General features: G+C 39.6%; 1 protein-coding gene across 3 annotated transcripts in view; it reads left to right on the top strand.

The window, feature by feature from the left end:
* BNC1 (basonuclin zinc finger protein 1) overlaps positions 1-19445 on the top strand; it is a 198949-nt gene that overhangs the window by 156810 nt on the left and 22694 nt on the right. For 2 of the 3 annotated variants that reach the window (XM_088472844.1, XM_088472843.1), the window contains exons 3-5: positions 16890-16956; positions 18629-18731; positions 18838-19073. In XM_088472844.1, coding sequence (XP_088328970.1) covers positions 16948-16956; positions 18629-18731; positions 18838-19073 — 348 coding nt within the window. In that variant the 5' untranslated portion in view covers positions 16890-16947. Of the gene's footprint in view, positions 1-10662; positions 10760-16889; positions 16957-18628; positions 18732-18837; positions 19074-19445 lie in introns of those variants that run through there. The other variant, XM_088472845.1, reaches the window with a different exon arrangement.

Below are 19445 nucleotides of genomic sequence, written 5' to 3'. Positions count from 1 at the left end.
TTCAGCATGACTGAGATAATGAAACCTTTGATTTTTGATGGTTTAATGTACATAAACTTTGTCTAAGGCACAAATTATTAAAAATATTGTATAAAATAATCTTCAGGCTGTGTGTATAAGGTGTATATGAAACATACATGAGTTTCATGTATGTACACAACCTTTTTTTGATGCACAAAATTATAAAAAATATTGTTTAAAATGACCTGCAGGCTGTGTGTATAAGGTGTATATAACACATAAATGCATTCTGTGTGTATATTTGGGTCCCATTTCCAAGACATTTCATTATAATATGCAATTATTCCAAAATACGGAATATTCCGATATCCAAAATACCCCTGGTCCCAAGCATTTTGGATATGGGAGACTCAACCTGTGTGTATATATATATATATATATATATATATATATATATATATATATATATATATATATATACATATACATACACATAAAAATTCTTAGCAGCCAGTCAAAATGGGAGAACATTGTTGTGCCCACGAAAAGTAAGTAATTTCTGCTCGCCAGCTCGTGGGGGCAGCGAGTTGAAATGTCACATACCCTCCAACATTTCACAGTACAAAAACTGTACAGTGGGCGTGACCACTGGTAAAGGGGGCATGGCCACGGGAACTTTACACTGGAGGCTGGAGGAAGCTGGCGCTGGCTGGTTACTGTTATACTGTTAATGTGCACTTTGCAGTTCATGTCTATATATTACTGGGGGCCAGCCAGCGCTGGATGGCTACTGTAGTTTTACATAGCAAACAGTAATCAGCCAGCGCCAGCTGGCACCCTGCCCGAGATGAACTGCAAAGTGCACGCTAACAGTATAACAGTAGCCAGCCAGTTGCCTCATTACACACAGAGCCTGCAGATAGCCACGGAGTCTGTGTCCCTGCAGTGCTGCTAAGAAATCTGGAACTCTGTATAAACCGTTACAGTGCTGTTTACTGGTACAGACCGTAAAAAATACCGGCTAAAACGGGACAGTTGGAATCTATGACGTCAGCGACGGCAGCTGTGCGCGCCCGAACGGAGTAACAATTGAATTGAACATTGTATGTAGGAGATTAGTGAAATTGAAGTGAAGGAGTTAATTATGCGATTGGCAACTCCTTCCATGGGACTGCTGATTACCAGTTGATGTCCTTTTAAAATAAAGGAATGTTGAAAGCTTTCTGTGCACCTTTTCAAAGGTACAAGTATATATATATCCTTAGGTTGTAATCTGACTCTCACTTGTACCCTTCAATTTTCATAGCCTTCAGCCACTCTAAAGTGCCCTGTAAATCCTTGAATGGCTCATAGTACTAGGATGGCTGTCTGTGATGTTTAAGCAGTACTACCCATGTACATGACATGCAACCCTCTTATGACCTTATTCTGAAGGGTATTAAGTGTTTTCTGCTGCTCTCCTGGGCTATTATCAGGTCACTCAAAAGTTTTCTTTTGGTCTCTGTTTACCTTTTCCTAAAACAGCCTGTGTTCCTCACCTTGTTATGCCTTGCCACAGTTCTTTGCTATGTTAGATTTCAGAAGTGATACAGGAAGCTTGCAGCCAAGGTCAGAGCACGGCTGCTAACCTTCTCAAATATTTTTACTGACAAAGGGGTCTATTTACTAAGCAGTGTTAGGAGACAGAGTGAAAAGTGTTAAGTCTGTGATAAGGTGCCAGCCAATCAGCTCCCAACTGTCATTTTTCAAACACAGCCTGTGAGATGACACTTGGGAGCTGATTGGCTGGCACCGTATCACTTTCTTATCACTCTTCACTCTGTCTCCTAACACTGCTTAGTAAATAGACCCCAAAGTACTGAAACTGTACAGATGGGCAGAATTATTTAGTGACACACTGTTTTACAATAGTACCAGTAATTACACCTAAGGGGGAGGATCAAGGAGGCAAGATCGGAACTTGCTAGCAAAAGCTGTGTACACACATATACAATCAAGCTTTTGATGCGATGGTTCGATAGACCTAACTCCCGATCGGACGTCCTGACCACAGTGCCGATCATGCGGATACACATCTCAGTATTCTCCCCAGAAAATTTTGGCAGCCGGGTGGCAGCCTTCGTGCAAAAACAGGCGTAGCTTTACATGGAGGGGGCGTGGCCACACAATAGTACCAATTCATGTTAAGCCCACACAATATGGCCCCTTTATTGCCCAATATGTACACAGTATGCCCCCTTATTGCACATTATGCCCACACAGTATGGCCCTGTATTGCATACTATGCCTGGCCTGGGTGTTGGGAGGGAGCAAGGGTAGATAGCTAGGGCAGTATTGGGGGCAAGGAGGAGGTTAGGGACAGGCAGTGCTAGGGGTACGGAGGGGGGTGCACACAGCAGTCAGGGTAAATGGGAATTAATACCAGGCGCAGGGGCCGCACAGCCAGCCAGAAAGGGCCTAAACAGGATTTGATGGATCTCATAGAGAAACATAATGCTAGCTCTAGTCCAGTCAAATTATCAATTAACATCAGTGATGAATGTGTTAACTATTTGGATGTCAAGATCGCAATTAATAATGGGATATTACTACTAGCATGTATCAAAAGGATACTGACAAAAATAACTTATTGAGTTTTGATAGTTGCCATCCGAGACCCTTAATCTTAGGCAGGGCCGTAGCTAGGGGAGTGCGGCCGGTGCCATCGCACAGGGCACCACAAGTCAGGGGGCGTTGTTTGGGCCTGTAAAATTTCTGTTTATTATCATTCTCACTTGTAGCTTCCTCTTATTTCATCCCCAGCATCTCCTGGCCTCCCCTATCTCTTCCCTGTTCCTTCCCCATGAGTCCATTCCCCTTTTTTAGGTGCATTATGTCCCTTTGAAAAATGAGGGGGGCGCCAATGCTCTTTCTGACACAGGGCACCAAAATGTCTAATTACGGCTCTGATCTTGGGTCTGCCATACTCCCAAATGCTAAGAATTAGACGCATAACATCTGATTGTCGACAAGCAGAATTTCAAATGAATGGATGTTGTGATATCCAAATTTACAGTCAGATGCATAAATATTGGGACATTGACAGAATTTTCATATTTTGGCCTCTATTCACCACCACAATGGCTTTGAAATGAAGCAAACAAGATGTGCTTTAACTGCAGACTTTCAGATTTAATTTGAGGGTAATTACATCCAAATCAGGTGAATTACAACGGTTTCTATATGTGCCTCCCACTTTTTAAGGGGTCAACAGTAATGGGACAAACTATACAATCCTAAATCTAACTTTCACTTTTTAATACTTTGTTGCAAATCCTTTGCAGGCAATTACAGCCAGAAGTCTGGAACGCATAAACATCACCAGACGCTGGGTTTCATCCCTGGTGATGCTCTGCCAGGCCTTTACTGCAAATGTCTTCAGTTCCTGCTTGTTCTTGGGGCATTTTCCCTTCAGTTTTGTCTTCATCAAGTGAAATGCATGCTCAATTGGATTCAGGTCAGGGGATTGACTTGGCCATTGCATAACATTCCACTTTTTAGCCTTAAAAAACTCTTTGGTTGCTTTTGCAGTATGTTTCGGGTCATTGTCCATCTGCACTGTGAAGCACCGTCCAATGAGTTCTGAAGCATTTGACTGAATATGAGCATATAATATTGCCCGAAACACTTCAGAATTCATTCTTCTGCTTTTGTCAGCAGTCACATCATCAATAAATACAAGGGAACCAGTTCCATTGGCAGCCATACATGCTCACGCCATGACACTACCACCACCATGCTTCACTGATGAGGTGGTATGTTTTGGATCATGAGCAGTTCCTTTCCTTCTCCATACTCTTCTCTTCCCGTCACTCTGGTACAAGTTGATCTTTGTCTCATCTGTCCATAGGATGTTGTTCCAGAACTTAATGGCTGTTTTAGATGTTTACTCTAATCTGGTCTTCCTGTTTTTGAGGCTCACCAATGGTTTACATCTTGTAGTGAACCCTCTATAATTCACTCTTGTGAAGTCTTCTCTTGATTGTTGACATTGACACATATACACCTACCTCCTGGAGAGTGTTCTTGATTTGGCCAACTGTTGTGAAGGGGTTTTTCTTCACCAGGGAAATAATTCTTCTGTCATCCACCACAGTTGTTTTCCGTGGTCTTCCGGGTCTTTTGGTGTTGCTGAGCTCTCCCGTGCTTTCTTTCTTATTAAGAATGTTCCAAACAGTTTATTTGGCCACACCTAATGTTTTTGCTATCTTTCTGATGGGTTTGTTTTGATTTTTCAGCCTAATGATGGCTTGCTTCACTGATAGTGACAGCTCTTTGGATCTCATATTGAGAGTCGACAGCAACTGATTCCAAATGCAAATGTCACACCAGAATCAACTCCAGATCTTTTAAAAGCTTAATTGATAATGAAATAACGAGGGAATAGCCCACACCTGTCCATGAAATAGCTTTTTAGTTGATGGTCCCATTACTTTTGGCCCCTTAAAAAGTGGGAGGCACATATAGAGACCGTTGTAATTCCTACACCGTTCACCTGATTTGGATGTAATTACCCTCAAATTAAATCTGAAAGTCTGTAGCTATAGCACATCTTGTTTGTTTCATTTCAAAGCCATTGTGGTGGTGAATAGAGGCCAAAATATGAAAATTCTGTCAATGTCCCAATATTTATGCACCTGACTGTATTTGATTCCGGGAGAGAATATTTATCATCCTCACACAGGACAAACATACACCATACGCCATAAATTATCATGTAATTCAAACCATGTCATTTACCAGATTATTTGTCCTTGCGGTCTGTCCTACATAGGGAAGACCGAGAGGGCATTTAAGGAAAGGATGGCTGTTCATAGGAGTACTATTAGAGCAGCTATTAATGGTGGTAGGAGAGAACAACCTGTGGCGAGGCATTTCGCCAACGCCAGACATGCCTTAGCCACACTCAAATACCGCATGATTGATTATATACTCCCATCGATTAGGGGGGGTAATAAAGCTAGAAAATTAATGCAGTGCGAAGTGAGGTGGATATTCCGTTTAGGTACCCTAGCTCCGCGGGGTTTAAATGCACAACTGGGCCTTGGCGCATTTCTATAGTTTCTCTTATTAATATATAGTCAGTCATTTGGTTACTGGTGGACATTATGTTGTTGCATGATTGGTACTTTGTGGCATGTACTTTGAATATGTCCGATTGGTATTTCATTGCCCTAGATCAGTGATTCCCAACCTCGGTCCTCAAGGCACACTAACAGTCCTGGTTTTAGTGATATCCAATGCTTAAGCACAGATGGTTGAATCAAAATAACTAAGGTACTAATTAAGTCACCTGTGCTCAACTATGGCTATCCTTTAAAACCTGAACTGTTAGTGTGCCTTGAGGACCGTGGTTGGGAACCCCTGCCCTAGATGATATTTTCTTTAACTATAAAGCTATATCATTTATAAGACAGGGATATGTGTGTGTGTGTGTGTGTGTGTGTGTGTGTGTGTGTATGTGTATATATATATATATATATATATATATATATACACAAACTCGGCACTCACACCACACCATCTACATAAAAAATATCAAGTTAATTTATCTGAGAATCAGTGTAGGGACTGGCTAGATGGGAATTACAGTGAAGCGGTGGCCAGTTTAACAAATTATTGCAATATTTTGGAACCAACATTTCCTATGTTCAAAGGAGTTGCAGTTTGAAAAGCATGTGAGTGCCGAGTTTGTATGATATTTTTTATGTAGATGGTGTGGTCACACACCAAGGGCACCCCAGATGGTCGAGTGTCGTGGATTGAGCCTGTCGTTTATTTAAATTTTGTGGTCACACTTGCTAGGGCACCCTGTTTTTCAAATGTAAGACAAACTTTTTTCTTTTTCCAGGTGCTTATTAACTGATAGCCCTGGGTGTGGTCCTGTCTCTTTAAGGCAGGACCCAGTTTCATGTTTAAAATGTATGCAAGCTTGAGCCCAAGATGGCAGATCAAGTTCATTTATCTGAGAATCAGTGTAGGGACTGGCTAGATGGGAATGACCGTGAAGCGGTGGCCAGCTTAACAAATTATTGCAATATTTTGGAACCAACATTCCCTATGTTCAAAGGAGTTGCAGTTTGAAAAGCATGTGAGTGCCGAGTTTGTATGATATTTTTTATGTAGATGGTGTGGCCACATACCAAGGGCACCCCAGATGGTCGAGTGCCGTGGATTGAGTCTGTCGTATGTATATATGTATATATATATATATATATATATATATATTTATTGTGTGTGTTTCATTTCCACACCTTATTTTTTCATATAGTTATGAGACGATTGGATAGAGTATAGCATGTATTCTCTGTAATATCTTTATATCGATGTCCAGTCCTAGCATATTGTGATTCTGTGTTATAGCGTCCTGTAACTATGGTGATGGTACACTGCCGGCATGACGTGATGACGTCATCAGGGATGCGCCGCAGGTCGGGTGCGTGGTCCCGCCCCGGCCTGGCTGCGTGTGTGCACTGGGTGTTTCATGCTTATATAAGGTAAGACGAACACTTGTATTATTGTCCTAAAGAAAATGCTGATTATAGCATTGAAACGTTGATCACATCAAACCGACTGTGTTGTGTCATTTACAAGCGTGGAGTGCCGCACTGTATAGAATATACACATTATGAATCGTAGGGGCAACCAGCTAAGTACCTTTATACAAGGAGTGCTGGATATATATATATATATATATATATATATATATATATATAATGTTCATACACACACAAATACGTATGTCACACAGTATTTCAAAAAGTGAAGAGCTACTGTAGATAAGTGCTGGAGAAGATGGTATATGCTTGATGGAAGTTTAGCACAGGTTTAGGATCCAAAATATATGCTGTGTAGAACTGGCAATGGTATGTGACTGACAAGGTGAATGCCACATTAGACTGTTTGGTTTACCAGATCTAAATACCTCCTGAAGAACAAGTCTGTTCTCTAGGTGTAAAGTGGATAATGAAGGGGATATAATGTTTCCTCTGAGATGTCAAATTTGTGTTGTTTTAAAAAATAAAGTTTTCTCCAGATGTGGCTACTGGTCCCGTCCACTTCCTGTCTGTAGAGTACATTTTGGAGACTGTAAATGTTCTCTTGTATGAGCTGCAGCAGAGAAAATTGATTCTCTTTCAGATTTCGGCTTTCTATGCAGCAATCTTAAATCAGAGGAAGCTTAGGTTTCCAAAGCCTATTTCTTGGGAATGTTGGACAGTGTACTGTGAAATTTGAATTGTTCTCCCAGGTGCTTTGCATTTTCATGTGGAACCTTTTTTGGGCTACATGTCATGCAGTCCAAGTATACATTTTACAGTCTGTTTCTTTTGGGATTGAGAGTGACCACTTTGGCAGCACAAAATGATAAGAGCAATTACAGGTTTAGAATTTCTCTCAGGGCTGTCCTCTTGCTGTTGTGAATGTTACTGCTAGAAATAATGGGCCTGATTCAGAGAAGAACGCAATGGCCAGTACGGATGTAGATCGAGTGATTGTTTGCCAGTGCGCATGCGTATAAGTCACACTATACGTGTGCTTCGATCACATCGCACTTACAATTCTGGACGCACAGAGGATCCACTCGCAAAGTGAGTGACAGGTAGTCAGCGTTTGGGGGTGGTCTGAAAAAAGGCGTGTCTGGCCTTTTGAACGCCGTTACATGGGTGTGCATAAATTAGCCCTTGCAATCTCCTACGCAGCATGCGAGCCCTCTGCCAGTCAGGAGAGCTGCCAAGTCTGCAACATGTCAGACCTTCCGCAAATGCAAGATGGCCGCTCGATGTGCATCAATGTTACGAATATTTACGCAGGTAAGCGACATCATACGCATGTACGAAGGCAGCAGTGGGCGTCCTTATGCTCAGGTGATCTTTGGAACCTAGCATATTTTTGCAGCTGCATTGCGTATAAAATCGCAGCTGTGATTGCATTAACGTCCATCTCTCAATGACGCCCAACGTGAAGTACTGTATTTATGGAAGGCAGTAAAATGTTAAGACCACACTTATAAAGGAAATGGGGAATTCCCTTTTAGACATGTTGACATTATACATATTAGTAACATATATATATATATATATTATATATATATTAGATTATGTATGTTCGGCACTCCACAGTATAGCCCACAGCGTTTCCAGGTGCCTTTCCCAAATAGCAATAAAGACACAAGAAGGAACAGGACGGCACTCCGGCTATCTACATCCATACAAAAAAGCAGACACTTCAACTGCACAGTGAGTTGTCAACGTTTCAGAGCGTTGCTCTTTTATCAAGACACTTGATAAAGTGTGATCTTATCTCCAAGCGCCGGCTCGGCACGTGGTGGTGGTGACTTCATCGACCTGGCAATAAGTCTGGTCGGGGAGCCAGTTTGAAAGAGGTCTCAGCCGGGTTTGCCGGGTCGCATCCAGGATGGACCCGTGTACAAAATCCTGAGTGCGACCCGTTAATGCAGTGTGAAAGGGGTATTAGTGATTTTACCAATAACTAAGAACTCAATGTTTTGTGCAATAGTCTAAATTAAACTTGTTTCCCAAAACTTACTTACCTGGGGTTCAGCGTTCCAGCTCTGCGCTGGGCCCCCTGACATCCTGTGTGTGCCTGCTGCTCTCTCTGCATGCTGTCATTGCACTTTTTGAGATCGGGTTTCACATAGGATATTTCACACACAAGACTGAATGTTCAGTTTTGTGTGGAATTATCCTTTAAGTCTTCCTCCTATTATGCCTTCCTTTACTTGCCTGACACACAAGCACACCGTGCAGGAATTTCTTCCTGTCGTAATGTATTTACACCCCTGTGTGCATTGCATTCCGTAGTGGGCTTGGCTGGCAGGTAAGTTTGTAAGAGACACCGTAATGTCACCAGGATCAGGAGAGAAAAGCTGGGTACACACCTAGCAGATATATCTGCAGATCGAGTGATCTGCAGATATATCTGTAGAAGATGATGGTCGTTCATACACACTGAACGACCATCATCTTCCAATCATGTGTACAGGCGATTGGCTGATCACCCGTACACACTTGCCAATGGACAGATGTGTCTGCAGATATATCTGTCCATCGGCTGTGCAGCGCAGTCGACGCAATATGTCTGTGAACGATGTCGTTCACAGACATATCGCTGGTAGACACTGGCCTCCGGGCACTAGATATATTGACCGATCAAGTGATCGGCCAATATATCTGTCAGTGTGTACCCAGCTTAACAGAAGGAGAAACATTTCCTATTGGTTGGTTCTCTGTGCCGTCTCTCTGATGACACTTTGTCAAATTGCTTCATGCTACTTTAGTAGATAAGACACAAAGCATTAACAATAATTTCTGTACACTTTTACACACATCCTCCAATACGTATAGGTTTGTGTTAGCATTGCTTTTTAACAGGTACATACAGATGACCAATGCTCCTAATATCCGGCAGTAGTTCCAGGTTTTAAAGATGTTTCATGGACTTCCAATATAATATTGACCAATTGCTTTCTTCAACTCTTATTGCAATTCTTACTATTCTTGTTATAATGTAATACATTGATGGACAACAGGTGACACTAAGTCCACATGCAGCCCGCCAAGCGTTCACCAGCATTCCCAGCTCCTACCTGCTTTATTGTTATTGCTTGTAACACTTGTTTACGCTGCCTCCTGATATGTTGCTGCAGATTTAAGGGTAATTTGCGGCCCTTCTGATGTCCCTGCACTGACTTGATATCTATTGAAGCAATGTATTGCAAATGTAAATAAATGTAATTTTAGCCACATGAGAAAAGCATGCCATAACAGCAATTGTAGTCCTCAAATGTCTTACCTACTGTAGAATGTACATGCTGAAATGCACCTGCTCATTACAAAAGTGTCCCTGCAAATTATTGATGTAATTACACTAACAAGAGGTGATATTATTTGCAATTAATGCTTTGTGAATAAGTTACAATTATCCCTCTTATTTAAATTATGTGCAATATTTGCAAATTTGTACATTAGATTCTAGATTTCCAGATCCTGTTTAATTGTTTTTCAGTGTACGATTTGAGAAACATAGTGAATATTTTCAGTTTTGTGCAATATTTACAAGTTTGTGCATTAGATTCCAGATTTCCAGATCTTCTTAATCGTTTTTCAGTGTGCGATTTTAGAAAGATGGTGAATATTATCAGTTTGGGGAGTTAGATGGGGTTAGGTCACTGGTTCTAACAAGTAATTCCAATCTGAAATAAGCCTGGTGGTTTATACATATAGTTCTGTTCTTCAGAAAAAAAATGGTAAGTGGCCTTAGGTCAGCTGCATTGATTTAATGCATTACTTAGGCTGCCAGAGCTGAGGTAGAATCTCCTTAGACTGCATCAGGAGTGCCTCAAGCCTCTGTGATTCCTTTTGATCAAATCTCTGTGAAAGATGAGTGTCATGCCCTCTTCAAGCCAGCTGTGAGGGGACAGCCCTGTGACTGAGAGCATGCTGGAACAGAGCACACCAGGGCACTGAGGTGAGAGCATGCTGCAGAGGTGAGCCAGGCAGACACAAACTTGGAGGGCCCACGGAACACCAAGTGGGAGGATCTCATTCCACTCCCCTGTGCAGTCTTAGTATTCATCAGACCTTGAGGTGCTCATATTCAGACAAGGCTAAGAAGGCGTGTGATGTTCTGTTTTAGTACTTGTACAGACAGGAGTGCGCTTCAAGTACATAGCTGGAGTACTCATTGAGGGAATGAGGAACTGCCTGTGTGACATGATTTCTCCCTAGAAATGGACAAAGTAAGGAAACTTTTTATACATGTCATTTTTTTATTGTTTTACATTACAATGTTCTTTATAAAATTGGCCAAATTGTAAACCAATTTATTTTCTGATTTTGTTTCTGTAAATTTTGAAAACTGTATATTTATTGATTATATGAAGACTGTGGGTATTTTTTTTTAATCAGGTGATTGTATCTGACTAGTGCATTTTGTACACATACTGACTAATGCTGATAAGTGACAATGTAACTTTAAAGGAGTTCTGTATAAAGTGCTTTAATGTTCTTATTATGATGCAGAAATGCTCTTTAGAGCAGGCAGTAAAAACAATTTTCCTAAAGTCCTCCTCAGTGTTATTAGTGGCCAGTGATCAGTGTGTGTAAATTATGCATACCATCTCCTCCTGTTATTGTCCTCCCACAGAGCACACTTAGTCCTGCAGTCCCTGTGCATTGAAAGCCCTGTGATGATGATGATGATGAGAGTGTGGGCTCTGTGCATCAGAGTGCGATTCAATTCTCCGATTATATGGAATATTCTCTGTGCGCTCTATTGTCGTAACACTTAATGGACTAAATATATGTTCTTTACAAGTGCATGTTATTAATTTTTAAAAAGCTGCTATTTTATGGGAAAATGTGCCGAGATTCATATTTCTCCTTTCTCTCTCTCTTTTTACGTTAAGCTTTTCCTGTAGTTATGGATAGGAAACAAATCTTTCCACTGAACTTGGTACAGAACAATCAATACACTGATAGATGGCTTTAACTATGCAGTATCCATTAACATAGGTGTGCCTAAGCCATTTTCTGAGTTTGATGTAATGCCAGCGATGGAAAGTACAATCTAGAGACAAACTGTCCTGTTTCTCCTGTATGTATAGGTGTCTTACTGCTCTCATGTTAATCTGTGATTATCTCCTGCACAGCTTGGAATCGTGTAGCTGTTTTGGCTTCTTGAACTGGAACACTTATTGTTGTTTTTATCTGTTGGGTAAGCTAACATCTTTGTTGGAAGGAGCTCCAGGCATGTTATGCTGCTTCGTGTTTCTGCAGTCTACAAGTGAAGTCAGCTTCATTAGTCTCATGATGGCACATCAGTACAGGACTGGTGTTGCTGCTTCCTCCTAGCAAGTCCTGGAGCATGATCTGGGCTGCCTAGGTTTGGATAAGCTTGTAAGGATTTGTCAGCCAGATGTGACACGATTGTCAAGAGGCAAGTAAAGGAGGAGATCTGATATTAATCAGTGCATAGCTGGAAGCTAAACTTTCTCAAAGGCAGTGTAGAAACATGTTCTTCTCTACTGCTCCTCGTTTCCACTGAGCTGCCACTGTCTCAACTTCTTGGTTTATTACAGGCTAGAGTGGATAATGGTCTTTTGTAGCATGTCTGTCTGTGAAGCAACCAAAGTCTTTATCATCCCTTACATTTTATGTCATAGGAAGCGCTTTTATCACAATTACAAAACCTGAGCAGTTACGTCACTCATTATAAAACTCTTGTTTCACCAACTTGTGCAGGCAGTGCTGAGGTTAATAAGTATTCTGCGTGAGGCTTGAGAGTGTTTGCAAGGACAAATTGGGTCCCCACGTGAATACAGTGTACAAGTGCCCCTGCTGTGATGTGGTTTGGGCAGATCTTTCCTATTCGGGCTATACAGTTGCCACATTCATAATTTCGGCAAACCTAGTTTTTAGTATTTTTGTGAGGAATTGATTATTGGGATTAGCATTGTACTGGCAGCCAGTATTGGTCTGTCTTTCTTTTTAATGATCCCTTATTGAGTACTGGACAGCGAACTCTAGACAAATGCTAAGTTATATTAAAGGCATTTCCACAGGTAATGTCAGTAGGCAAACTGTTATTAGCACATTAAGTTCGCAAGTTACAAAGGTGACTAAAATAACTAATTGTAATGACAGCGTGAGCTTTAAAGTGAAGAATGATGATCCCTATTAGATATTCATAGACTTTTGCCAAGGTTTGGCGGTGCAGGGGCCTGATGGCCAGTGTAACACAATGACCATGTATTGGATGGGCTGTTACGTGCACAGGCATCGGCATGACGCATATCCAAGTACAGCTGTTAATTGACAGCCTCTGTCAATAATTTGTGATTTTCATCTATGCGAGATCAGCTATCTACGTTGGTATGTAAAGATGTCTCCACTGCTATGATATAGGGTATTATTATGTGGGTGCAGATGAGTACAGACATGTAGAATAAGGACCAATTAACCCTTCCATCCTTCATTGAATGATGCTAATGTGTTATGCTTGGCTAGGCTCATTTATCAGTGTGGGACCTATTTAGGTTTGGGCTTTAGCCACACTAACTCATCTGCATCTGATGACTGATATCTACGTTGTTAAGTTTCTTTAGTTTCAGTAGATCCCAAAGTGATTCCCTGTATGGTGCAATACAAGGTTAGAGATAGTCGGTGGTACTGTAGCTAGTCACTTGTCAGTCCTGTGCACCTCCCATCCTCACTGGCCGTAGTACTTTTAGCACAGTGCTTTGATCTGTTCTAGGTGTGTAGGAATTAGGTTACTGCCTCTTGTTCATTCAGTATGGCTAACGGTATTTGCTGTGTCAGTGGTGCTACTAAGAGTACTTGTGTAAATGTAACAGGCATTGCACAGCAAACATGAACACAAAAGCAAATGAAAGCGTAAAATCTGTCATTCATACATTACCATCCCAGTGTGCCACAAATAAAATCTCTCGGCACAATATATTTAAAAGGCATCACTGTCGTTTTGCCAATATGTAATTTTGACTTCAATTATTTTCTTTGCTTAGGTCCCCTTTTGTGGGTCAGGTTTGCAGCACATGTTAAATCCATGTTACTTCTATAATAGATGTGGAGATGATGTTAATAATTGTCTGTAGCCAGGTGCACTCAGCGGCTATGAATTTAGTGTTACTTTGTCCATCTCTGCCCATGTATTCCAGCTACACTCTACAAACATGGTAGTGCAGTGTGGTGATTACTGCCAGTGTTCCAATTTGCCACCAAATATGCATTTATTAAGTTGCATAAATCAAATGAGCACTTAAAGTGATTGCTACCAGGTAGCACAAACTGTTTAGACGTAAGTGTGTAGAGAACTTGTGAAAAATTGGGCAAAGAAACCCCTGGAAGCATTAGCTATGAGGTTCCTATAACTTTAGTTCATCTGTCCTTGGTGCAGATTTATATCAGATATGACCACTTAGCTTTCATTTTTGTTACACTTGTTTCAAAGAAATTTAATTTACAGTGTTTTTTGGTGTTTCATTGTATTAATTTGTATATTATCTTGAGATTGTGATAAAATGTAAACCTGGTCCCATGAATTACACTTGTATGGTTTTTTGGCAATTAGGTCAAGTTCATGATGCTGTACATTTTACACCGGATCAATTCTGGTCTTTCAGCATCAATTAAAATGGCAGTTTTTCTAAACTATAGCATCAAATATGTATATGAAATTGGATGGCCATCATATATTAAATCATTAAACCTTTTTGTGTCTGTGGGGGGGGGCTCACTTCAGTGTAAAACATGTAAGCCTAGCTGATGTGTGTGTGAATATGGATTAAAATGCATTTATGTGCATTGTACATTCAGCAGTGCTGTAAAGTACAGGCATGAAATTAGAGATTGTGTTTGGTGGAATAAATATTTGTATGTATATATCGCCAACATGTTCCACAGGGCCGTATTTTCAGGCAGAATGATAGGACATTGCATGATAACAATGTGTCCCTGTAATAGAAATAGCAGATAAGTCTGCCATGCTCTCTAGAGTTTGCTATTTAAAGGAGATTATCCCAAGTTTATCTCTGTTCACTGTTTGTAAAGATGTTGCTTGTTGCAATATTGACCAAATTCAGTAACAATGTTTAAAGATTTATATTGCATGAAATAATTTCTATGAATTATTTCTGATTAATATTATAAAAAAGCAAAGTTATTGTATACTGATCTGGTGGAATTGAAAACAAACAATACAATGGATTTTATGACTAAATTGAGTGAGCACACAGTCGTTGTAAGATTACTGCCAGACTTGGAAGGGTTACAGTGGAACTGATGCGGGCCTAGTGTATGAGTTCTCCTCTTGATATTGAGACATGACTTATATTGTATAGCTATTTTGCCTATTCTTACATTTTAGGATCAACTGATTGTAGACACATGTAGACAATGGAGAGCCTGCCATGATCCCAAATCAGTTTGTCTGTGTAATGCTCATTAATATTGACTAGTCTCCTGTCAGGACAGTACTTGTGCGATTGCTGTTACTTTACTCACAGGAGACAGAGATGTGTTGCTGCGCTTTGTACATAGTGATTGCATGTATCTACAAACAGATGACTTTAATAAAATCTCTAGAAAGCTCATGACCAAGGTATGCTTCAACTCTGTGTGTGTGTGTGTGTGTGTGTGTGTGTGTGTGTGTGTGTGTGTGTGTGTTATAAAATATTGTTGTTAGGCTTGTCATTAGTATGGACTTTCTGAATGGAAGATTAACAATCTCCAGGCTGTATGATACTCTAATGCAAGTCTCTGTAGCAGTGTGAATCCCCAGGTTAGTGTCGGTCTCTTTTCAGGGTATAGGCTCCATTTATAACCTGTTGTGTGTGTGTGTGTGTGTGTGTGTGTGTGTGTGTGTGTGTGTGTGTGTGTGTATATGTATATATGTGTGTCTGTGTATGTATGTATGTATGTATATATATATATATATATATGTGTGTGTGTGTATATAATATTATAATTTTTTTATTTCTTTTAATAGCACTGTTGCAAGCAGTTGTCAAATTGATACTAGTTTATTGTATGTCTAATGTTTTACTAATTGTTATCCTTCTAAATATATCATAATCTGTATAATGACTATGGTGAATGGATTCAGTGCCTCTAGTTTACGTAGCTGTGATGTGTCATTCTAATTTAAACTGACAATGAACATCCTTGGATCTAACTCAGTGGTATCACAGGGTTAGAAAAAATAAAAAAAATTTGTTTACAATTTTTCTTTTTAAACCCTTTTTTTGCATTAATGTTTTAATGGAAACAATGAAATACTGCATATTATATTAATACTGCGAAACATTGTTATGTATTGGAACCTTGATCAACCATGTTTTAGGGGAAAAAAAAGTTTAATTTTAAACTTTTTTTTTTCAACCCTGTGGAATGGGTAAAGCTAGTTGAGCAACAACATTGGGCTACTGGGTATGTGAAAGCTACTGGGCCAGAGGTGAGTGGGGCCCTGGCAATGACTTGTCGGAAGCTACTCAAAGGCTCACACTGTCCCCCAAACCCACCTGAGCTACCTGCTGGAGTCTCCAGAAGACTAGTGCAAATATGTCCTCTAGGCATTCTCTGCATATCGTAAGATGACCCCGGTTCGGTTTGCTGGTAGAATGTCACCCACAGTTTTCTACACAGTTCTTCAAGCTTTGTTTCCAAAAACACATTTGTGAAATAGAAATAAATCTGAGAAGTGCTACTAAAAAGGTGGAGATAATGGCCAGAGGTGATTATAATAGAACATTCCAGTGTATCAAAGATCATATTATTGTTTAGGAAGGTAGTTAAAAAAAAAAAAAGGTAAAAAAAATAAGAGGATTATTAGAACAAGGGGACACATTCCCAAGGGAGACTGAAAGAGTGACCTATCCATGGATCAGATCAGTCTCTTGGCAGATGTGGTGGTCTATGTTTCTATGTAACTTAGAGTACAGATGGAAGTCGGAGGAGGAAGGGGGGGTATCCAAATGGATTAAGCAATATTGGAGCTGAGCAATGTAACTGATATAATTTGCTAGGCAACACAAAAACATTAAAGAATCAGTAATAAATACACTGAGTCGTCATCCAGTGGATGTGGTGGTGACAAGTACAGATATTAAACAATGCTGGATGAGTACGATCTCAGTCATCCATGTGATAGGAAAAGGAGAAGGCTTGACCTGTCAGTCTGATCTTCCCCTCTGTAATACGCTGTGTGAATGGGTTAAGGCTTATTGATACTAAACAGAAGTCATTAGCTGTAGCGGAGTGAATATCTGTAATGAGGGTGGTAGCTGGTTTGGGAAGCTTTGCCAAGAAGAGTTTTCAGAAAGTAACTTGACCTTATGTTTTGTGTCTTAGTGAGTGCATTCCAGGGAATGAGATTCAGCTGTTTGTGGGGACTGAACCAAAGTGCAAAATGAATGAGGTAAGCCCCCAACACTTTACCTTTATTCAATAAGGTCATATATATTCTTTCATCTTTGTCTCTTTATGGATTTTGTTTGAACTATTTAAATGTTCCAGGACTAGTGTTATTAATTTGTGTTTATTTTTTATTATTTAAAGTCGTTTTAGAATTGCACTCTGTCCATTAGTGTAAAACACTAGGGCTGGGGAAACATGTGCAGTAAGTGCAAGTTGTTAGATCACAGCGAAGAGATGTCTACCAGACCCATTTAATTCTCATCCTGGGGGTATTTCTCTGCTCCTGGCCTTAGCCCTGACTTTCTAGCTGGATGGACCTTGGCACAGTTAATGAATGAATATTTGTAAATTGTTTATACTAGTTAATTGAGCCAGGTTAATTTATTTTGAACATAATTTTCAGGGTGATTATCTCCCAAATGAAATGGGTCATGTTGAGGTCTCTGTAAACCTTGACTGACCCAGTAGTGCTTATTTCCTCTGCAATATAAAATGGATAATATTAGGTTATAAAATAGTGTTTGTTTGTTTTTTTGTTTGTTTTTTAATTTAAGTATTTATATACATTGTTTAAATATAAATCACTTGCACACAAAGTTTCAACAGATGTTCTAAACCCCTGTAGGAAATGCTGCTGATGAAATGCTAATAGGAGTAACTTGAGACTGGTTTTCTTAGACTCCCATAATCTGTTTTCCACTCTGTACAGGAATGGTTTTCCCAGAGGATTAATATGTTTCCCCAGTGTAGGCTCATTGGTAATAGTGGGCACTGCACATATTTAACAGACATGGAACCTTTAGCAGTTTTTTCTAACCTCCTGTGCCTTCCAATACACTAGATTCTGACCATAGTTTGTGTAACTGACTATGAAAAGCTATCCTATTGGTGATCACTATGACCTGCATAACATATACAGATAGATAGATGTGCTCCTTAGCTAAATGTGATAATTGCATTGCCTGTGTAGGCATTAAACCTTTGATTACAGACTATAATCGGTCAGCTATCATCATAATATTATATGTATTTTGTGTATAATTATAATTGTATTTCATTGCTGTTTCCTAATAATTCAACATATTCATGAATCAAACAAGTATATTTGTTAGATCAGTAACTGGTACAGGTGGTTGAGTCTCCCATATCCAAATATTCCGAAATACGGAATAATTTTGGCATGACTGAGATAATTAAACCTTTGATTTTTGATGGTTCAATGTACACAAACTTTGTCTAAGGCACAAATTATTAAAAATATTGTATAAAATACCTTCAGGCTGTGTGTATAAGGTGTATATGAAACATAAATGAGTTTCATTTCTGTACACAAACTTTGCTTGAGCCACAAAAGTATTAAAAATATTGTATAAAATTACCTGCAGGCTTGTAAGTATAAGGTGTATATAGCACATAAATGCATTCTGTGTGTATATTGGGGTATCATTCCCAAGATATTTCATTATGGTATGCAAATATTCCAAAATACAGACTATTCCGTTATCCAAAATACCCCTGGTCCCAAGCATTTTGGATATGGGAGACTCAACCTGTAGTTGTATTTGTTTTTTCTAAATCTAATAATGATAATTATTACTGATTTAGTGTCATATTTTGAACTTTCTAATAAATATATATATATACTTTTTTTTATTAAAATTTTTTTTGCACAGGCAATAAGATGTACATTGGTAAACTGCATCTGTCTGGGATTTAAGCCTGCAAAAATTAGCCCCCGTCATTGTGAGCAGTGTAGACACGGATGGGTGGCACATGGTAAATATGTTTTATTGTTATGTAATTAAACTGTGAACTATTCGGGGATGGAGGGTTGCTTATTGATACCCTGTTTCTTATACATGTTTCTCCTGTTTTGATTTAGCTTTGAGCAAGTTACAGATTCCTCACTTCTATCCCACCAGCCAAGTTGAGATTGTTCAGTCCAGCGTAGTCTTCGATATTAGCAGCCTTATGCTTTATGGAACTCAAGCCATTCCCATTCGTCTGAAAATTCTGCTTGACCGACTCTTCAGTGTCCTAAAGCAAGAAGAGGTTATACAGATCCTACATTCACTTGACTGGACACTCCAAGACTACATCCGGGGTTATGTTCTTCAGGTACTGTTGTGGTGTAATTGTTACCGCCATACCTAGAGCAACAGTGATAGTCCATTTTTTTTGGCATGTCTTTTTACCATAAGATTTCTTAAAATATAATATATATGTAAAATGTATAACACCTTGACAGAATTTCAGATGGCTCACGTCTCATTTGCTGTGCAGCTGAGCACAAACTATTTTGTTTCCCCTCTAAAAGCATTTGGTTGCTGTGTCAGTGGGATTGCCGAGAAGAAGTGCATAGGAAAATGGTTCCCTATGTTCCTTGCTTATTCTAATATATATAGTCAATTCAATAAGCTCTTGAAACTTTGACATATTTCTGAATGTTAATGGTAGCTCTCTTAAATAAGCCACCTGTTTATAAAATTT

Source organism: Taudactylus pleione, unplaced genomic scaffold (genome assembly GCF_031769625.1).
Source record: "Taudactylus pleione unplaced genomic scaffold, aTauple2 ptg000129l, whole genome shotgun sequence".
Classification (NCBI taxonomy): Eukaryota; Metazoa; Chordata; class Amphibia; order Anura; family Myobatrachidae; genus Taudactylus; species Taudactylus pleione.
The sequence above is the reverse complement of the archived record's forward strand: the minus strand, read 5'-3'. Positions and strand labels throughout refer to the sequence as shown.